Genomic DNA, 22,422 nt, shown 5'->3' on the forward strand with positions numbered 1-22,422 from the left:
TGGGATACGGGGGTTTTCTATCTTCCTCTGGCTTCCTGGTTTGCGTTTCGTTGTCAAGGGTTATCGGGTACACGGCCTGCGGCGGGGCTGTGGAACGTGATGCGTTGGGTCTTAGTTGGAGGTGGATCAGAAATGATCTTGGACATGGTCACAACAGGTGCTTTGAGGAGGTCCTCATTATTAAAACTCTTCTTCAGACCAACAGTCTTCTTCTCTGGCAGTCAGGGGGAACATCTCCCTGCTTCTTCAGACCAACACTCTTCTTCTCAGGAAGTCCAGAGGGAACATCTCCCTTCTTCTCAGGAAGTCCAGGGGAACATCTCCCTTCTTCTCAGGAAGTCCAGGGGAATATCTCCCTTCTTCTCAGGAAGTCCAGAGGAACATCTCCTGCTTCTTCAGACCAACAGTCTTCTTCTCAGGAAGTCCAGAGGGAACATCTCCCTGCTTCTTCAGACCAACAGTCTTCTTCTCTGGAAATCCAGGGGGAACATCTCCCTTCTTCTCAGGCCTACAACAAAATGTGAATAGAGACTGAGAATTCAGTCTTACCATCATGCAAAGCAGAGAGACACAGAGACAACAGGGACATGGAGGTGCTCTGATTTCTAACATGTTTTGAAAGGGATTTCATGTTTTCTCTCTGTGTGGAAAACGGCTGGCATTTAGAGTATAATATGTTGTACATTGACATTTATTGTCAGAGTCAGTTTGCAGAGTGAACACGGCAGCACGGTGTATTGTCCAAAACAAGCTCGTGTTTTATATCCCTGGAGAGATCCATCCTCGGTTTTAGGAATTGTTCTGAATCTTCTCATTATCGTGTCAGAGATGGATAATCTCAATTCAATAAAAGACCAATAAAACATTTGAATCACTAGCAGTTTGTTCGTTCCACGAATGATGCTTTGACATTTGAACTTTATCCAAAAAGGAACACCGAAACTCCAATATCACTTATAGTTAATGGATTATTTGGGGCAAAAATGGAGACATAATGAAATTTACTCTGGTAAATCCGAGGTGGGGAAGATAGTATTAAATAAAGAATCTAATTTCTGGCTTTTACGAGAAAGCTAGCCCTCCCTATTGGCTGTTCTACAGAAAGCTAGCCCTCCGTATTGGCTGTTCTACAGAAAGCTAGCCCTCCGTATTGGCTGTTGGACAGAAAGCTAGCCCTCCGTATTGGCTGTTGGACAGAAAGCTAGCCCTTCGTATTGGCTGTTTGACAGAAAGCTAGCCCTCCGTATTGGCTGTTCTACAGAAAGCTAGCCCTCCGTATTGGCTGTTGGACAGAAAGCTAGCTCTCCGTATTGGCTGTTTGATAGAAAGCTAGCCCTCCGTATTGGCTGTTGGACAGAAAGCTAGCCCTCCGTATTGGCTGTTTGACAGAAAGCTAGCTCTCCGTATTGGCTGTTTGACAGAAAGCTAGCCCTCCGTGTTGGCTGTTTGACAGAAAGCTAGCTCTCCGTATTGGCTGTTCGACAGAAAGCTATCCCTCCGTATTGGCTGTTCGACAGAAAGCTAGCCCTCCTATTGGCTGTTTGACAGAAAGCCAGCCCTCCTATTGGCTGATTGACAGAAAGCTAGCCCTCCTATTGGCTGTTTGCATTCCAGAAGCACGTCTTCCTTTTTATTTCATATTGAGCCACTTTACGGCCATTTTATTAGTCCAACTGCGTTCCATGCTAGAGGAGATTGTGGTTTTTGTGTGTGTGTGTGTGTGTGTGTGTGTGTGTGTGTGTGTGTGTGGTTTTTTTGTGTGTGTGTGTGTGTGTGTGTGTGGTTTGTGTTTGTGTTTGTGTTTGTGTTTTGTGTGTGTGTGTGTGTGTGTGTGTGTGTGTGTGTGTAATCTGCATCGCCCTCACAACTCTCCAGTTCAGCTCAGGCTCTTAACCTCTCTCTCCAACTGCTCTCCCTCTTTCTCGAACCAGATAGTTAAATGAATGTCTCAGAGTTCCTCTCCTCCTGCTTCCCCCGTTCTCCTCCTGCTCCCCCCGTTTCCTCCTGCCTCAGGCAGCAGACTAACCAGCCTTTAAATCATTAATAAGCAGAAAATGAGACCGCGATTGTCTGCTGCCGGAGATATTGACGAGGCACTTCTTTCTCCTCTTCACCTCTCTTTTCATTTGTTGCCATGAATTTACGAACAAGACACTCATATTTAGAGGAGCTAAAGCTGTGAAAACAGATTACTGTACGTAGACTACACCTGGGGAGGGATGATTACTGTATGTAGACTATACCTGGGGAGGGATGATTACTGTATATAGACTACACCTGGGGAGGGATGATTGCTGTATATAGACTATACCTGGGGAGGGATGATTACTTTATGTAGACTATACCTGGGGAGGGATGATTGCTGTATATAGACTATACCTGGGGAGGGGATGATTGCTGTATATAGACTATACCTGGGGAGGGATGATTACTGTATGTAGACTATACCTGGGGAGGGATGATTGCTGTATGTAGACTATACCTGGGAAGGGATGATTGCTGTATGTAGACTATACCTGGGGAGGGATGATTGCTGTATGTAGACTATACCTGGGGAGGGATGATTGCTGTATGTAGACTACACCTGGGGAGGGATGATTGCTGTATGTAGACTACACCTGGGGAGGGATGATTGCTGTATGTAGACTATACCTGGGGAGGGATGATTGCTGTATGTAGACTACGCCTGGGGAGGGATGATTGCTGTATGTAGACTACGCCTGGGGAGGGATGATTGCTGTATATAGACTATACCTGGGAAGGGATGATTGCTGTATATAGACTACACCTGGGGAGGGATGATTGCTGTATGTAGACTATACCTGGGGAGGGATGATTGCTGTATGTAGACTACACCTGGGGAGGGATGATTGCTGTATATAGACTATACCTGGGAGGGATGATTGCTGTATATAGACTACACCTGGGGAGGGATGATTGCTGTATGTAGACTATACCTGGGGAGGGATGATTGCTGTATGTAGACTACACCTGGGGAGGGATGATTACTGTATGTAGACTATACCTGGGGAGGGATGATTGCTGTATATAGACTATACCTGGGGAGGGATGATTGCTGTATATAGACTATACCTGGGTGGGGAGAAGCGTGAGACTCCATTATTAGCAGGACTGTGGCGGGGTCCCCCAGGGGTGTCCTGACGCCCCTGTAGAGTTACTTTGTGAGTAGCTCCTCTTCCTCAAATTGGGCCGTGAGTAATTAGTTAGAACCTACATTGAGAAAGGTATCTAACCTGTACCCAGCTGGACCTGCGGGTCTTTCCTGGTGCAGAGGCTCGTGGGTTCTGGTAGATTTGATGATGGGTGGAAGTCTGGAACATCTCAGGTAGCCAGTACCCCTCAATTCCAGACTGGCTCTATGACAAACATAAAGAAACATGTACTGAGTGATAAAATATTAGGAACACCTGCTCTTTCCATGACACACTGTAGACTGACCAGGTGAATCCAGGTGAAAGAAGCTATGATCCCTTATTGATGTCACCTGTTAAATCCACATCAATCAGTGTAGATGGAAGGGAGGAGACAGGTTAAATAAGGAGTTTTAAGCCTTGAGACATGGATTGTGTATGTGAGCCATTCAGAGGGTGAATGGGCAAGATAAAATATTTAAAAGCCTTTGAACAGGGTATGGTAGTAGGTGCCAGGCGCACCGGTTTTTGTCAAGAACTGCAATGCTGCTGTGTTTTTCACTCTTAGTAGTTTCCTGTGTGTATCGAGAATGGCCCACCACCCGAAGGACATCAAGCCAACTTGACACAACTGTGGGAAGCACTGAGTCAACATGGGTCAGCATCCCTGTGGAATGCTTTCAACACCTTGTAGAGTCAACATGGGTCAGCATCCCTGTGGAAGGCTTTCAACACCTTGTAGAGTCCATGCCTGACAAACTGATGCTGTTCTGAGTGCGGGGGGGGGGCAACTCACTATTAGGTTCCTAATGTCTGGTGTACTCTGTGTATACACATGGGGTTACATTGACTCATATAGACATGGGGTTATATTGACTCATAGACAATGGGTCATATTGACTCATATAGGCATGGGGTTATATTGACTCATATAGACATGGGGTTATATTGACTCATATAGGCATGGGGTTATATTGACTCATAGACAATGGGTCATATTGACTCATATAGGCATGGGGTTATTATATTGACTCATATAGGCATGGGGTTATTATATTGACTCATATAGGCATGGGGTTATTATTATATTGACTCATATAGGCATGGGGTTATTATATTGACTCATATAGGCATGGGGTTATTATATTGACTCATATAGGCATGGGGTTATTATATTGACTCATATAGGCATGGGGTTATTATATTGACTCATATAGGCATGGGGTTATTATATTGACTCATATAGGCATGGGGTTATTATATTGACTCATATAGACATGGGGTTATTATATTGACTCATATAGGCATGGGGTTATTATATTGACTCATATAGGCATGGGGTTATTATATTGACTCATATAGGCATGGGGTTATTATATTGACTCATATAGGCATGGGGTTATATTGACTCATATAGGCATGGGGTTATATTGACTCATATAGGCATGGGGTTATATTGACTCATATAGGCATGGGGTTATATTGACTCATATAGGCATGGGGTTATCTTGACTCATATAGACATGGGGTTATATTGACTCATATAGACAATGGGTCCTATTGACTCATAGACATGGGGTTATATTGACTCATATAGACATTAGGTTATATTGACTCATATAGACATGGGGTCATATTGACTCATACAGACAATGGGTCATATTGACTCATATAGACATGGGGTTATATTGACTCATATAGACATGGGGTTATATTGACTCATACAGACATGGGGTCATATTGACTCATATAGACATGGGGTTATATTGACTCATATAGACATGGGGTTATATTGACTCATATAGACATGGGGTTATATTGACTCATATAGACATGGGGTTATATTGACTCATATAGACATGGGATTATATTGACTCATATAGACATGGGGTTATATTGACTCATATAGACATGGGTTATATTGACTCATATAGACATGGGGTTATATTGACTCATATAGACATGGGGTTATATTGACTCATATAGACATGGGGTTATATTGACTCATATAGACATGGGATTATATTGACTCATATAGACATGGGGTTATATTGACTCATATAGACATGGGGTTATATTGACTCAAAGGCATGGGGTTATATTGACTCATATAGACATGGGATTATATTGACTCATATAGACATGGGGTTATATTGACTCATATAGACATGGGATTATATTGACTCATATAGACATGGGGTTATATTGACTCATATAGACATGGGGTTATATTGACTCATATAGACATGGGGTCATATTGACTCATATAGACATGGGGTCATATTGACTCATATAGACATGGGGTCATATTGACTCATATAGACATGGGGTCATATTGACTCATATAGACATGGGATTATATTGACTCAAAGGCATGGGGTTATATTGACTCATATAGACATGGGATTATATTGACTCAAAGGCATGGGGTCATATTGACTCCAGTTCCATCCAAAGCATTTCCCCTCAGGGACAGGAAGTGTTGCATGGCGAGGAGCGGCCTTGATCGAAACATGTCAATGAAAGAAGTGAGGAAGTACCTGGGGTCAGGATGAATCTTAGTAACAGGGGGCAGTCTGAGCTCGGGGACGGTGTGTCTCTTCGGGAAGCCCCGTGACCTTTTCACCTTTGAGGCGTGACTCAGGGTGCTTCTCATACTGGGCATGCTCCGTAGGCTCAGCGTCTCTTCCTGGTCTTCCTCATCCAGGGCTCCTCTTCTCGTTGCACCAGGCAGCGGGGCCAGATCTCTAGTCACATCCTGAACCAAATGAAAACACAGAGGGGTTGTGTTCATATGATGCTCTGTCTGAAACCCCTATCTGACCTTTCCAGATCTACAGGAAGGGCGTAGAGGGTCGTAGACAGGGGGGTTCATATGATGCTCTGTCTGAAACCCCTATCTGACCTTTCCAGATCTACAGGAAGGACGTAGAGTCGTAGACAGGGGGAGTTGTGTTCATATGATGCTCTGTCTGAAACCCCTATCTGACCTTTCCAGATTTACAGGAAGGGCGTAGAGGGTCGTAGACAGGGGGGAGGGGGTTGTGTTCATATGATGCTCTGTCTGAAACCCTTATCTGACCTTTCCAGATCTACAGGAAGGGCGTAGAGGGTCGTAGACCCAAGAAGCCTGTGCTTTCCCTAAACCCTATTCCAGAGTGTTAGAAGAGAGGATAGTGTCTGTATGAAGATGACTTAGTAGCTGCTGTTCCTGTACTCTACCTTACGGTGCTGCAGGTAGGCTGGCTCTGAGTAGTATGAGAGGACAGGGGAAACGGTCTCTCTGTGGGGTGACTGGGTTCTCTTCATGATCCTGGGGAGGTGCATCTTATTAAGGAAGTGCTGCTGATCAGAGGGCCTGTCCACAAGACACATGGATGTTTTTCGTCAGAATGGACGAGGAAACAGGGTTATATAGATCGTTGGTACCTATGAAGCTATACGTTGTACAACTTTTATAGCGATAAAACAATGTCAATAAACAACGATGAATATCCAATCCTGATATTGTGTAGTATGTGTTCAACATTGTTTATCCACAATGTTTATCCAATCCTGATATTGGACAATTTCTTTAGAGACATAAAAACTCATAACTTCAACAAAAAAAAACAGTTTTTTTTTTTGCATCAATATATTGTAAACCGACTCACCAGCCTCTTGTTCCTTCAATGAAGTGTGTCTTTGTCAGCTCAGGATGCTGCTGTTGTCCTCATATCTACTATAGAAGAGCTGTGAGACAGAAAATAGCTTTTAAAAACCTTTAAATTACGTTTCCAAAATGAGAATGAATCTAAACATTCCTATTCATTAGAATGAGAATGAATCTAAACATTCCTATTCATTAGAATGAGAATGAATCTAAACATTCCTATTCATTAGGATGAGAATGAATCTAAACATTCCTATTCATTAGAATGAGAATGAATCTAAACATTCCTATTCATTAGAATGAGAATGAATCTAAACATTCATATTCATTAGAATGAGAATGAATCTAAACATTCCTATTCATTAGAATGAATCTAAACATTCCTATTCATTAGAATGAGAATGAATCTAAACATTCCTATTCATTAGAATGAGAATGAATCTAAACATTCATATTCATTAGAATGAGAATGAATCTAAACATTCCTATTCATTAGAATGAGCATTAATCTAAACATTCCTATACATTAGAATGAGAATGAATCTAAACATTCATATTCATTAGAATGAGAATGAATCTAAACATTCCTATTCATTATAATGAGAATGAATCTAAACATTCCTATTCATTAGAATGAGAATGAATCTAAACATTCCTATTCATTAGAATGAGAATGAATCTAAACATTCCTATTCATTAGAATGAGAATGAATCTAAACATTCCTATTCATTAGAATGAGAATGAATCTAAACATTCCTATTCATTAGAATGAGAATGAATCTAAACATTCATATTCATTAGAATGAGAATGAATCTAAACATTCCTATTCATTAGAATGAGCATTAATCTAAACATTCCTATTCATTAGAATGAGAATTAATCTAAACATTCCTATTCATTAGAATGAGAATGAATCTAAACATTCCTATTCATTAGAATGAGAATGAATCTAAACATTCCTATTCATTAGAATGAGAATGAATCTAAACATTCCTATTCATTAGAATGAGAATGAATCTAAACATTCCTATTCATTAGAATGAGAATGAATCTAAACATTCCTATTCATTAGAATGAGAATGAATCTAAACATTCCTATTCATTAGAATGAGAATGAATCTAAACATTCCTATTCATTAGAATGAGAATGAATCTAAACATTCCTATTCATTAGAATGAGAATGAATCTAAACATTCCTATTCATTAGAATGAATCTAAACATTCCTATTCATTAGAATGAGAATGAATCTAAACATTCCTATTCATTAGAATGAGAATGAATCTAAACATTCCTATTCATTAGAATGAGAATGAATCTAAACATTCCTATTCATTAGAATGAGAATGAATCTAAACATTCCTATTCATTAGAATGAGAATGAATCTAAACATTCCTATTCATTAGAATGAGAATGAATCTAAACATTCCTATTCATTAGAATGAGAATGAATCTAAACATTCCTATTCATTAGAATGAGAATGAATCTAAACATTCCTATTCATTAGAATGAGAATGAATCTAAACATTCCTATTCATTAGAATGAGAATGAATCTAAACATTCATATTCATTAGAATGAGAATGAATCTAAACATTCCTATTCATTAGAATGAGAATGAATCTAAACATTCCTATTCATTCGAATGAGAATGAATCTTAACATTCCTATTCATTAGAATGAGAATGAATCTAAACATTCCTATTCATTAGAATGAGAATGAATCTAAACATTCCTATTCATTAGAATGAGAATGAATCTAAACATTCCTATTCATTAGAATGAGAATGAATCTAAACATTCATATTCATTAGAATGAGAATGAATCTAAACATTCCTATTCATTAGAATGAGAATGAATCTAAACATTCCTATTCATTCGAATGAGAATGAATCTAAACATTCCTATTCATTAGAATGAGAATGAATCTAAACATTCCTATTCATTAGAATGAGAATGAATCTAAACATTCCTATTCATTAGAATGAGAATGAATCTAAACATTCCTATTCATTAGAATGAGAATGAATCTAAACATTCATATTCATTAGAATGAGAATGAATCTAAACATTCCTATTAATTAGAATGAGAATGAATCTAAACATTCCTATTCATTAGAATGAGAATGAATCTAAACATTCCTATTCATTAGAATGAGAATGAATCTAAACATTCCTATTCATTAGAATGAGAATGAATCTAAACATTCCTATTCATTAGAATGAGAATGAATCTAAACATTCCTATTCATTAGAATGATTCTAAACATTCCTATACATTAGAATGAGAATGAATCTAAACATTCCTATTCATTAGAATGAGAATGAATCTAAACATTCCTATTCATTAGAATGAATCTAAACATTCCTATTCATTAGAATGAGAATGAATCTAAACATTCCTATTCATTAGAATGAGAATGAATCTAAACATTCCTATTCATTAGAATGAGCATTTTTTGTTGTTGTGGTAATTATTCATTGTTTCAGCCAGCAGCACCGGTAAGATTCTATTAGTGCGGGAAGCCGTTTATTTATTTATTATTCATATTTGCATATAAATAGCATTTTGCTGCTTTAATTCCAGCTCTGGGCGGAGGAAAACCATGTTTAATGATTGCTTGGATGGTAATCTGACAAACTGATTCAAGAGAAGTCTTTTAAAATTAACCCGCTTAGTGTTTTAAGGTAAAATTGTTGATGAAGTTAAATTAAATTTGTCATGAAATAACCGGTTGTATCGGGTCCACTCCTGTCTCTCTGCCAAAACACAAAAAGTCTAAAATATTCAAGTCATTTCAAGTGGTCCTTAACCCTCACATGAACTCGGGAATACTGCCTACAACCTCATGGTAATGATGAGTATTCGGACAAAATCAGATTGCTTTATCACACGCCAGACCTTTCTTGAGTAGAAGAACAAACTAAAACGTGTTTAGTGTTTCTGCAGAATAAAGCTGTAGCGTACATCTTACCTTAAAAGACACAGAGTTACGTTATTGTGTAAAGTTCAGTAGTGAGTCGTACCTGAGTGCTGGTCATGTCAGCCGTTGAGCAGGGTGGCTTGTGGGAGGTAGAGTGTTGAGGAGGCTCCTGAGTGCCTGCCTCTGCCCCTCCTACCTCTTGCAGAGGGACACCGGGAACTAACACGGAGGATAGGTCAGCTCTAACGTCCCAGTTAAGCCAGCCCACTGCTGCTGATGGGTTCTTCTAATAATAATATAATAATATAATATATGCCATTTAGCAGACGCTTTTATACAAAGCGACTTACAGTCATGTGTGCATACATTCTAAGTATGGGTGGTCCCAGGAATCGAACCCACTACCCTGGCGTTACAAGCGCCGTGCTCTACCAACTGAGCTACAGAAGGACAACGGCAATGGGGACGGACAAATAAAACTTCCGGAACCTTATTTTCTTTCTAAGAGTGTAGCTGTCTATGACATCATAAGCTTCTTGGAACCTGTTTTATTTCTTCCTAAGAGTGTAGCTGTCTATGACATCATAAGCTTCTTAGAAACTGTTTTTTTCTTTCTAAGAGTGTAGCTGTCTATGACATCATAAGCTTCTTAGAACCTGTTTTTTTTTCTTCCTAAGAGTGTAGCTGTCTATGACATCATAAGCTAGCCATATCAGGGCTATGGGCTGGCCGTACTCCTTCAATAAGACCCCACACAAAACAGGGACTACTCAGTCTGAAGGACCAGGGACTACTCAGTCTGAAGGACCAGGGACTACTCAGTCTAAAGGACCAGGGACTACTCAGTCTAAAGGACCAGGGACTACTCAGTCTAAAGGACCAGGGACTACTCAGTCTGAAGGACCAGGGACTACTCAGTCTGAAGGACCAGGGACTACTCAGTCTGAAGGACCAGGGACTACTCAGTCTGAAGGACCAGGGACTACTCAGTCTAAAGGACCAGGGACTACTCAGTCTAAAGGACCAGGGACTACTCAGTCTAAAGGACCAGGGACTACTCCAGTCTAAAGGACCAGGGACTACTCAGTCTAAAGGACCAGGGACTACTCAGTCTGAAGGACCAGGGACTACTCAGTCTGAAGGACCAGGGACTACTCAGTCTGAAGGACCAGGGACTACTCAGTCTGAAGGACCAGGGACTACTCAGTCTGAAGGAACAGGGACTACCCAGTCTGAAGGAACAGGGACTACCCAGTCTGAAGGAACAGGGACTACTCAGTCTGAAGGACCAGGGGACTACTCAGTCTGAAGGACCAGGGACTACTCAGTCTAAAGGACCAGGGACTACTCAGTCTAAAGGACCAGGGACTACTCAGTCTGAAGGACCAGGGACTACTCAGTCTGAAGGACCAGGGACTACTCAGTCTGAAGGACCAGGGACTACTCAGTCTGAAGGACCAGGGACTACTCAGTCTGAAGGACCAGGGACTACTCAGTCTGAAGGACCAGGGACTACTCAGTCTGAAGGACCAGGGACTACTCAGTCTGAAGGACCAGGGACTACTCAGTCTGAAGGACCAGGGACTACTCAGTCTGAAGAACCAGGGACTACTCAGTCTGAAGGACCAGGGACTACTCAGTCTGAAGAACCAGGGACTACTCAGTCTGAAGGACCAGGGACTACTCAGTCTGAAGGACCAGGGACTACTCAGTCTGAAGGACCAGGGACTACTCAGTCTGAAGGACCAGTGACTACTCAGTCTGAAGGACCAGGGACTACTCAGTCTGAAGGACCAGGGACTACTCAGTCTGAAGGACCAGGGACTACTCAGTCTGAAGGACCAGGGACTACTCAGTCTGAAGGACCAGGGACTACTCAGTCTGAAGGACCAGGGACTACCCAGTCTGAAGGACCAGGGACTACCCAGTCTAAAGGACCAGAACTACTCAGTCTGAAGGACCAGGACTACTCAGTCTGAAGGACCAGGGACTACTCAGTCTGAAGGACCAGGGACTACTCAGTCTGAAGGACCAGGGACTACTCAGTCTGAAGGACCAGGGACTACTCAGTCTGAAGGAACAGGGACTACTCAGTCTGAAGGAACAGGGACTACCCAGTCTGAAGGACCAGGGACTACCCAGTCTGAAGGAACAGGGACTACCCAGTCTGAAGGACCAGGGACTACTCAGTCTGAAGGAACAGGGACTACTCAGTCTGAAGGACCAGGGACTACTCAGTCTGAAGGACCAGGGACTACTCAGTCTGAAGGACCAGGGACTACTCAGTCTGAAGGACCAGGGACTACTCAGTCTGAAGGACCAGGGACTACTCAGTCTGAAGGACCAGGGACTACTCAGTCTGAAGGACCAGGGACTACTCAGTCTGAAGGACCAGGGACTACCCAGTCTGAAGGACCAGGGACTACCCAGTCTAAAGGACCAGGAACTACTCAGTCTGAAGGACCAGGGACTACTCAGTCTGAAGGACCAGGGACTACTCAGTCTGAAGGACCAGGGACTACTCAGTCTGAAGGACCAGGGACTACTCAGTCTGAAGGACCAGGGACTACTCAGTCTGAAGGAACAGGGACTACTCAGTCTGAAGGAACAGGGACTACCCAGTCTGAAGGACCAGGGACTACCCAGTCTGAAGGAACAGGGACTACCCAGTCTGAAGGACCAGGGACTACTCAGTCTGAAGGAACAGGGACTACTCAGTCTGAAGGACCAGGGACTACTCAGTCTGAAGGACCAGGGACTACTCAGTCTGAAGGACCAGGGACTACTCAGTCTGAAGGACCAGGGACTACTCAATCTGAAGGACCAGGGACTACCCAGTCTGAAGGACCAGGGACTACTCAGTCTGAAGGACCAGGGACAGTTGATTGCATCAGAATAGATTTAGGCTACCGTCATCTAGATTTATAGGATTTTACCTTGAGGTTTGAAATGATGTGTTTTTTCCCTCCAGGTATACAATTATCACTGATTAACAGAACAGAACATTACCTTAGACTATGAACTTGTTTCCTCTGACTGGTTTCCACAGCCAAGCTGAGTTGAGCCCTGTGTTTATGACATCTGTGTTTGAGAGATCTGTGAGTTGAGCCCCTGTGTTTATGACATCTGTGTTTGAGAGATCTGTGAGTTGAGCCCTGTGTTTATGACATCTGTGTTTGAGAGATCTGTGTTTGAGAGATCTGTGAGTTGAGCCCTGTGTTTATGACATCTGTGTTTGAGAGATCTGTGAGTTGAGCCCTGTGTTTGAGAGATATGTGTTTGAGAGATCTATGAGTTTACCCCTGGGGTGAGAGAATTGTGAGTTGAGCCCTGTGTTTGAGAGGAGACCTGTGAGTTGAGCCTTGTGTTTGTGAGCTGATTTTGAGAGATCTGTGTTTGAGATGAGATCTGTAAGTTGAGCCCTGTGTTTGAGAGATATGAAGTTGAGCCCTGTGTTTGAGAGATATGTGTGTTGAGCCCTGTGTTTGAGAGATATGTAAGTTGAGCCCTGTGTTTGAGAGATATGTAAGTTGAGCCCTTGTGTTTGAGAGATATGTATGTTGAGCCCTGTGTTTGAGAGATATGTAAGTTGAGCCCTGTGTTTGAGAGATATGTGAGTTGAGCCTTGTGTTTGTGAGAGCTGATTTTGAGAGATCTGTGTTTGAGATGAGATCTGTAAGTTGAGCCCTGTGTTTGAGAGATATGTAAGTTGAGCCCTGTGTTTGAGATATGTGTGTTGAGCCCTGTGTTTGAGAGATATGTAAGTTGAGCCCTGTGTTTGAGAGATATGTAGAAGTTGAGCCCTTGTGTTTGAGAGATATGTATGTTGAGCCCTGTGTTTGAGAGATATGTAAGTTGAGCCCTGTGTTTGAGAGATATGTAAGTTGAGCCCTTGTGTTTGAGAGATATGTATGTTGAGCCCTGTGTTTGAGAGATATAAGTTGAGCCCTGTGTTTGAGAGATATGTGAGTTGAGCCTTGTGTTTGTGAGAGCTGATTTTGAGAGATCTGTGTTTGAGATGAGATCTGTAAGTTGAGCCCTGTGTTTGAGAGAGATGAGCCCTGTGTTTGAAGATGTGTGTTGAGCCCTGTGTTTGAGAGATATGTGTGTTGAGCCCTGTGTTTGAGAGATATGAAGTTGAGCCCTGTGTTTGAGAGATATGTAAGTTGAGCCCTTGTGTTTGAGAGATATGTATGTTGAGCCCTGTGTTTGAGAGATATGTAAGTTGAGCCCTGTGTTTGAGAGATATGTGTGTTGAGCCCTGTGTTTGAGAGATATGTAAGTTGAGCCCTGTGTTTGAGAGATATGTATTTGAGCCCTGTTTGTGATTAGATATTAAAAACTCTAGCTGCGTCAGGTGGACCCCCACCTGATTCAACTCGTCAACTAAAAGCCCTTGAATAGGTGAATCAGGTGTTCTCCCAGAGAGAGCTCTCCTATCAGCACACCAGAGGGACTAAGCCCCGCCTACAGTGTTCTCCCAGAGTAGAGCTCTCCTATTAGGTCCACACCAGAGGACTAAGCCCCGCCTACAGTGTTCTCCCAGAGGGCTCTTAACAGGCCACACCAGAGGACTAAGCCCCGCCTACAGTGTTCTCCCAGAGTAGAGCTCTCCTAACAGGCCACACCAGAGGGACTAAGCCCCGCCTACAGTGTTCTCCCAGAGTAGAGCTCTCCTATCAGGCCACACCAGAGGACTAAGCCCCGCCTACAGTGTTCTCCCAGAGTAGAGCTCTCCTAACAGGCCACACCAGAGGGACTAAGCCCCGCCTACAGTGTTCTCCCAGAGTAGAGCTCTCCTAACAGGCCACCAGAGGGACTAAGCCCCGCCTACAGTGTTCTCCCAGTAGAGCTCTCCTAACAGGCCACACCAGAGGGACTAAGCCCCGCCTACAGTGTTCTCCCAGAGTAGAGCTCTCCTAACAGGCCACACCAGAGGGACTAAGCCCCGCCTACAGTGTTCTCCCAGAGTAGAGCTCTCCTACAGGCCACACCAGAGGGACTAAGCCCCGCCTACAGTGTTCTCCCAGAGTAGAGCTCTCCTATCAGGCCACACCAGAGGGACTATGCCACCGCCAGTGTTCTCCCAGAGGGACTAAGCCCAGAGGACGCCCCGCCTACAGTGTTCTCCCAGAGTAGAGCTCTCCTATCAGGCCACACCAGAGGGACTAAGCCCCACCTACAGTGTTCTCCCAGAGTAGAGCTCTCCTATCAGGCCACACCAGAGGGACTAAGCCCCGCCTACAGTGTTCTCCCAGAGTAGAGCTCTCCTATCAGGCCACACCAGAGGGACTAAGCCCCGCCTACAGTGTTCTCCCAGAGTAGAGCTCTCCTAACAGGCCCACCAGAGGACTAAGCCCCGCCTACAGTGTTCTCCCAGAGTAGAGCTCTCCTATCAGGCCACACCAGAGGGACTAAGCCCCGCCTACAGTGTTCTCCCAGAGTAGAGCTCTCCTATCAGGCCACACCAGAGGGACTAAGCCCCACCTACAGTGTTCTCCCAGAGTAGAGCTCTCCTATCAGGCCACACCAGAGGGACTAAGCCCCGCCTACAGTGTTCTCCCAGAGTAGAGCTCTCCTATCAGACCACACCAGAGGGACTAAGCCCCGCCTACAGTGTTCTCCCAGAGTAGAGCTCTCCTATCAGGCCACACCAGAGGACTAAGCCCGCCACAGTGTTCTCCCAGAGGAGAGCTCTCCTATCAGGCCACACCAGCATCACACATTCCGGACACTACAATCATTAACATAATCACACAGAGCACACACTCACCGAGCATAGAGCGGTTGCTGCTAGTTCCAGCATATATAGACCATTTACAAGGACTCACCAAGCATAGAGCTGTTGCTCCTAGTTCCAGCATATATAAACCATTTACAAGGACTCACCGAGCATAGAGGCTGTTGCTCCTAGTTCCAGCATATATAAACCATTTACAAGGACTCACCGAGCATAGAGCTGTTGCTCCTAGTTCCAGCATATATAAACCATTTACAAGGACTCACCAAGCATAGAGCTGTTGCTCCTAGTTCCAGCATATATAAACCATTTTACAAGGACTCACCGAGCATAGAGCTGTTGCTCCTAGTTCCAGCATATATAAACCATTTACAAGGACTATCAATGAAGTGGGACCTAAATACCTGATAGTCTTTCTCTGTCATTGTTTGGTTTTAGTTGCATTTCAGAGATAAGTTCATGTTGTTTGGAGAGATAGAATACCAGTTAAGTTCATGTTGTTTGGAGAGATAGAATACCAGTTCAGTTCATGTTGTTTGGAGAGATAGAATACCAGTTCAGTTCATGTTGGAGAGATAGAACACCAGTTCAGTTCATGTTGTTTGGAGAGATAGAATACCAGTTCAGTTCATGTTGTTTGCTAGATCGAATACCAGTTCAGTTCATGTTGGAGAGATAGAATACCAGTTCAGTTCATGTTGTTTGGAGAGCAGAATACCAGTTCAGTTCATGTTGTTTGGAGAGATAGAATACCAGTTCAGTTCATGTTGTGGAGAGATAGAATACCAGTTCAGTTCATGTTGTTTGGAGAGATAGAATACCAGTTCAGTTCATGTTGTTTGGAGCAGATATAATACCAGTTCAGTTCATGTTGTGTGGGAGATAGAACACCAGTTCAGTTCATGTTGTTTGGAGAGATAGAATACCAGTTCAGTTCATGTTGTTTTGGAGAGATAGAATACCAGTTCAGTTCATGTTGTGTGGAGAGATAGAATACCAGTTCAGTTCATGTTGTGTGGAGATATAATACCAGTTCAGTTCATGTTGTGTGGAGAGATAGAACACCAGTTCAGTTCATGTTGGAGAGATAGAACACCAGTTCAGTTCATGTTGTTTGGAGAGATAGAATACCAGTTCAGTTCATGTTGTGTGGAGAGATAGAACACCAGTTCAGTTCATGTTGTTTGGAGAGATAGAATACCAGTTCAGTTCATGTTGTTTGAGAGATGGAGAACACCAGTTCAGTTCATGTTGTGTGGAGAGATAGAACAGTTCAGTTCCAGTTCAGTTCATGTTGTTTGGAGAGATAGAACACCAGTTCAGTTCATGTTGGAGATAGAATACCAGTTCAGTTCATGTTGGAGAGATAGAATACCAGTTCAGTTCATGTTGTTTGGAGAGATAGAATACCAGTTCAGTTCATGTTGGAGAGATAGAACACCAGTTCAGTTCATGTTGTTGGAGAGATCGAACACCAGTTCAGTTCATGTTGTTGGAGAGATAGAATACCAGTTCAGTTCATGTTGTTTGGAGAGATAGAACACCAGTTCAGTTCATGTTGTGTGGAGAGATAGAATACCAGTTCAGTTCATGTTGTGTGGAGAGATAGAACACCAGTTCAGTTCATGTTGTGTGGAGAGATAGAACGCAGTTCAGTTCATGTTGTGTGGAGAGATAGAATACCAGTTCAGTTCATGTTGTGTGAGAGATAGAATACCAGTTCAGTTCATGTTGTGTGGAGAGATAGAACACCAGTTCAGTTCATGTTGTGTGGAGAGTTACCAGTTCAGTTCATTTGTTTGGAGAGATAATACCAGTTCAGTTCATGTTGGAGAGATAGAATACCAGTTCAGTTCATGTGTTTGGAGAGATCGAATACCAGTTCAGTTCATGTTGGAGAGATAGAATACCAGTTCAGTTCATGTTGTTTGGAGAGATAGAACACCAGTTCAGTTCATGTTGTGTGGAGAGATAGAACACCAGTTCAGTTCATGTTGTTTGGAGAGATAGAACACCAGTTCAGTTCATGTTGTTTGGAGAGATAGAACACCAGTTCAGTTCATGTTGTGTGGAGAGATAGAATACCAGTTCAGTTCATGTTGTGTGGAGAGATAGAATACCAGTTCAGTTCATGTTGTTTGGAGAGATAGAACACCAGTTCAGTTCATGTTGTGTGGAGAGATAGAATACCAGTTCAGTTCATGTTGTTGGAGAGATAGAACACCAGTTCAGTTCATGTTGTTTGGAGAGATAGAACACCAGTTCAGTTCATGTTGTTGGAGAGATAGAATACCAGTTCAGTTCATGTTGTTTGAGAGATAGAACACCAGTTCAGTTCATGTTGTTGGAGAGATAGAACACCAGTTCAGTTCATGTTGTTGGAGAGATAGAATACCAGTTCAGTTCATGTTGTTTGTGGAACACCAGATGTTGAGAGTTCCAGTTCAGTTGTTTGGAGAGATAGAACACCAGTTCAGTTCATGTTGTTGGAGAGATAGAATACCAGTTCAGTTCATGTTGTGATGGTTCAGTTCATGTTGTGTGGATAGATAGAACACCAGTTCAGTTCATGTTGTTTGGAGAGAGAACACCAGTTCAGTTCATGTTGTGTGGGAGACACCAGTTCAGTTCATGTTGTGTGGAGAGATCGAACACCAGTTCAGTTCATGTGTTTGGAGTTCAGTTCATGGAGATCGAACACCAGTTCAGTTCATGTTGTTTGGAGAGATAGAACACCAGTTCAGTTCATGTTGTTTGGAGAGATACGAATACCAGTTCAGTTCATGTTCAGTTCAGTTGTGTTGGAGAGATAGAACACCAGTTCAGTTCATGTTGTGTGGAGAGATAGAATACCAGTTCAGTTCATGTTGTTTGGAGAGATAGAACACCAGTTCAGTTCATGTTGTGGAGAGATAGAACACCAGTTCAGTTTGTTGTTTGGAGAGATAGAACACCAGTTCAGTTCATGTTGTGTGGAGAGATAGAATACCAGTTCAGTTCATGTTGTGTGGAGAGATAGAATACCAGTTCAGTTCATGTTGTGTGGAGAGATAGAATACCAGTTCAGTTCATGTTGTGTGGAGAGATAGAATACCAGTTCAGTTCATGTTGTGTGGAAGATAGAATACCAGTTCAGTTCATGTTGTGTGGAGAGATAGAATACCAGTTCAGTTCATGTTGTGTGGAGAGATAGAATACCAGTTCAGTTCATGTTGTGTGGAGATAGAATACCAGTTCAGTTCATGTGTTTGTGGAGATAGAATACCAGTTCAGTTCATGTTGTGTGGAGAGATAGACCATACCAGTTCAGTTCATGTTGTGTGGAGAGATAGAACACCAGTTCAGTTCATGTTGTTTGGAGATAGAACACCAGTTCAGTTCATGTTGTGTGGAAGGAAACGAATACCAGTTCAGTTCATGTTGGAGAGATAGAACACCAGTTCAGTTCATGTTGTTTGGAGAGATAGAACACCAGTTCAGTTCATGTTTGTGGAGAGATAGAATACCAGTTCAGTTCATGTTTGTGGAAGATAGAATACCAGTTCAGTTCATGTTGTGTGGAGAGATAGAATACCAGTTCAGTTCATGTTGTGTGGAGAGATAGAACACCCAGTTCAGTTCATGTTGTGTGGGAGAGATAGAATACCAGTTCAGTTCATGTTGGAGAGATAGAACCCCAGTTCAGTTCATGTTGTTTGGAGAGATAAAACGCAGTTCAGTTCATGTTGTGTGGAGAGATAGAACACCAGTTCAGTTCATGTTGTTTGGAGAGATAGAATACCAGTTCAGTTCATGTTGTGTGGAGAGAAGTCATTTTTACCTTTATTTAACTTGGTAAGTCAGTTAAGAACAAATTCTTATTTACAATGACAGCCTAGGAACAGTGGGTTGACTGCCTGTTCAGGGTCGGACGACAGATTAATTGATCCAGCAACCTTCCAGTTACTGGCCCCGATGCTCTAACCACTAGGCTACCTGCCGCCCCACGTAGCCTAGTGGTTAAATAAAACCAGTTCCCTTCCAGTTACTGGCCCCGATGCTCTAACCACTAGGCTACCTGCCGCCCACGTAGCCTAGTAGTTAAATAAAACCAGTTCCCTTCCAGTTACTGGGCCCGATGCTCTCTAACCACTAGGCTACCTGCCGCCCCACGTAGCCTAGTGGTTAAATAAAACCAGTTCCCTTCCAGTTACTGGCCCCGATGCTCTAACCACTAGGCTACCTGCCGCCCCACGTAGCCTAGTAGTTAAATAAAACCAGTTCCCTTCCAGTTACTGGGCCCGATGCTCTAACCACTAGGCTACCTGCCGCCCCACGTAGCCTAGTAGTTAAATAAAACCAGTTCCCTTCCAGTTACTGGCCCGATAAACCACCAGGCTCTAACCACTCCAGGCTACCTGCCGCCTGCCGCCCACGTAGCCTAGTAGTTAAATAAAACCAGTTCCCTTCCAGTTACTGGCCCGATGCTCTAACCACTAGGCTACCTGCCGCCCCACGTAGCCTAGTAGTTAAATAAAACCAGTTCCCTTCCAGTTACTGGCCCCGATGCTCTAACCACTAGGCTACCTGCCGCCCCACGTAGCCTAGTGGTTAAATAAAACCAGTTCCCTTCCAGTTACTGGCCCCGATGCTCTAACCACTAGGCTACCTGCCGCCCCCACGTAGCCTAGTGGTTAAATAAAACCAGTTCCCTTCCAGTTACTGGCCCCGATGCTCTAACCACCAGGCTACCTGCCGCCCCACGTAGCCTAGTGGTTAAATAAAACCAGTTCCCTTCCAGTTACTGGCCCTGATGTCTAACCACTCCAGTTACTGGGCTACCTGCCGCCCACGTAGCCTAGTAGTTAAATAAAACCAGTTCCCTTCCAGTTACTGGCCCCGATGCTCTAACCACTAGGCTACCTGCCGCCCCATGTAGCCTAGTAGTTAAATAAAACCAGTTCCCTTCCAGTTACTGGCCCCGATGTTCTAACCACTCAGGCTACCTGCCGCCCCCGTAGCCTAGTAGTTAAATAAAACCAGTTCCCTTCCAGTTACTGGGCTCGATGCTCTAACCACTAGGCTACCTGCCGCCCCCACGTAGCCTAGTGGTTAAATAAAACCAGTTCAGCAATGTTGTTTGGCTTTAATCTATAATATTTACTGGTGACCACTGCTCCCTACTGGTCAATGGCAGAGTGAAGTCAGTCTAAGAACCTCAACGGAGTCTAAGGCTGCATTCCAACTGACCTTCCTTCCCTGGAAGTGTGTACACACCAGTGTAAACATGCATACTTCAGGAGAAGGGTGGAGAATGGGGACACAACCGGAGGTAAAAGATGTCCACTCCACTTCTTCTCCTTAATGAGCTAATTAAATGATCCTTCAACCTTCCAAAGCTTATTATCAGCCCTCTAATTGGTCCTCCACGTTAATTAGTTAATTAGCTTACTTGCTGGCGTGGAACATTAGATTCCCCCCCTTTTCATCTGATCAGCAACAAATTGGAGACAAGTGAGACAAACGTTGAGGAACTTTACAAAGTTAATTTCTGATTCTGAAGTGGCATGTAGCCTAGCGGTTAAAGAGCTGGTCCAGTAACTAAGAAGTAGCCGGTTCGAATACTTGAGCAGACGATGTGAGAAAAATCTGTCGATGTGCCCTTGAGCAAGGCACTTCGTCTTAATTTGATCTTGGGGTGCTGTACTACTATGGCTAAACCCTGTGAAACCGCACATTTCACTGACCTATCCTGGTGTATGTGACAATAAAACATGTATTTTGATGATCTGGGATGTCCCTGCCATCTTTGGCGTATACAATGCTGATAGTGTACTTCTTAGGACTATAAAACTGAACAGACATGGATCAGTCGTTTAGCGTTGAGTAGCTAGTGACCTTTGCAGAGATAAGGATTTTCTATGATGAAGGTCATCTTTAAAAGGTTTGGGTTTTCATCAACTGGACGTATTATCTATGTTGGGTTATGAGGCTCGCTGCACTCAGCTAACAGTCAGCTTGGAGGGTAGCATTATGGTACTGGCCTGCTGCTTGGAGGGTAGCATTATGGTACTGGCCTGCTGCTTGGAGGGTAGCATTATGGTACTGGCCTGCTGCTTGGAGGGTAGCATTATGGTACTGGCCTGCTGCTTGGAGGGTAGCATTATGGTACTGGCCTGCTGCTTGGAGGTAGCATTATGGTACTGGCCTGCTGCTTGGAGGGTAGCATTATGGTACTGGCCTGCTGCTTGAGGGTAGCATTATGGTACTGGCCTGCTGCTTGGAGGGTAGCATTATGGTACTGGCCTGCTGCTTGGAGGGTAGCATTATGGTACTGGCCTGCTGCTTGGAGGGTAGCATTATGGTACTGGCCTGCTGCTTGGACTGGCCTGTTGCTTGGAGGGTAGCATTATGGTACTGGCCTGCTGCTTGGAGGGTAGCATTTATGGTAGCATTATGGGCCTGCTGCTTGGAGGGTAGCATTATGGTACTGGCCTGCTGCTTGGAGGGTAGCATTATGGTACTGGCCTGCTGCTTGGAGGTAGCATTATGGTACTGGCCTGCTGCTTGGAGGGTAGCATTATGGTACTGGCCTGCTGCTTGAGGGTAGCATTATGGTACTGGCCTGCTGCTTGGAGGGTAGCATTATGGTACTGGCCTGCTGCTTGGTTTAACATAGGCAGGTTTCTTTCAGTAGCATTATGGTACTGGCCTGCTGCTTCAAGGGTAGCATTATGGTTCTGCCAAAACAACTGGCCTGCTGTTGGAGGGTAGCATTATGTAACTGCTGCTGGAGGGTAGCATTGGTTGGCCTGCTGCTTGGAGGGTAGCATTATGGTACTGGCCTGCTGCTTGGGTAGCATTATGGAAATGGCCTGCTGCTTGAGGGTTGCATTATGGCACTGGCCTGCTGCTTGGAGAGTAGCATTATGGAACTGGCCTGCTGCTTGGGTAGCATTATGGAACTGGCCT

The 22,422-nt window shown here is 43.6% G+C and overlaps 1 protein-coding gene and 1 long non-coding RNA gene across 2 annotated transcripts; one reads left to right on the forward strand and one right to left on the reverse strand.

The window, feature by feature from the left end:
* Window positions 1-363: 363 nt before the first annotated feature.
* On the reverse strand, window positions 364-9,921 carry si:dkey-39a18.1 (uncharacterized protein LOC557637 homolog). Its single transcript, XM_052505172.1, has 6 exons — window positions 9,835-9,921; window positions 6,806-6,884; window positions 6,375-6,510; window positions 5,693-5,910; window positions 3,255-3,377; window positions 364-508 (listed from the first exon to the last, which is right to left on the reverse strand). The coding sequence occupies exons 3-6, from the start codon at window positions 6,477-6,479 to the stop codon at window positions 364-366; spliced, it is 591 nt and encodes a 196-aa protein (XP_052361132.1). The 5' UTR covers window positions 6,480-6,510; window positions 6,806-6,884; window positions 9,835-9,921.
* Window positions 9,922-21,392: 11,471 nt separating this feature from the next.
* LOC127921576 (uncharacterized) lies at window positions 21,393-22,037 on the forward strand. The gene is made up of 3 exons (XR_008109015.1): window positions 21,393-21,639; window positions 21,704-21,803; window positions 21,992-22,037. It is a non-coding gene; the product is annotated as an uncharacterized LOC127921576 (long non-coding RNA).
* Window positions 22,038-22,422: the final 385 nt, after the last annotated feature.

This window comes from Oncorhynchus keta, unplaced genomic scaffold (genome assembly GCF_023373465.1).
Source record: "Oncorhynchus keta strain PuntledgeMale-10-30-2019 unplaced genomic scaffold, Oket_V2 Un_contig_22607_pilon_pilon, whole genome shotgun sequence".
Taxonomy (NCBI): domain Eukaryota; kingdom Metazoa; phylum Chordata; class Actinopteri; order Salmoniformes; family Salmonidae; genus Oncorhynchus; species Oncorhynchus keta.

What these genes read in the sequence shown, in the direction of transcription:
- si:dkey-39a18.1 (XM_052505172.1), bottom strand. Translation starts at nt 6,479, where the DNA reads ATGCACCTCCCCAGGATCATGAAGAGAACCCAGTCACCCCACAGAGAG. An exon ending in CCTACCTGCAGCACCGTAAG is followed by an intron (nt 5,911 to 6,374) that starts GTAGAGTACAGG and finishes CATTTGGTTCAG; the next exon opens with GATGTGACTAGAGATCTGGC. An exon ending in AAGATTCATCCTGACCCCAG is followed by an intron (nt 3,378 to 5,692) that starts GTACTTCCTCAC and finishes TGTTTGTCATAG; the next exon opens with AGCCAGTCTGGAATTGAGGG.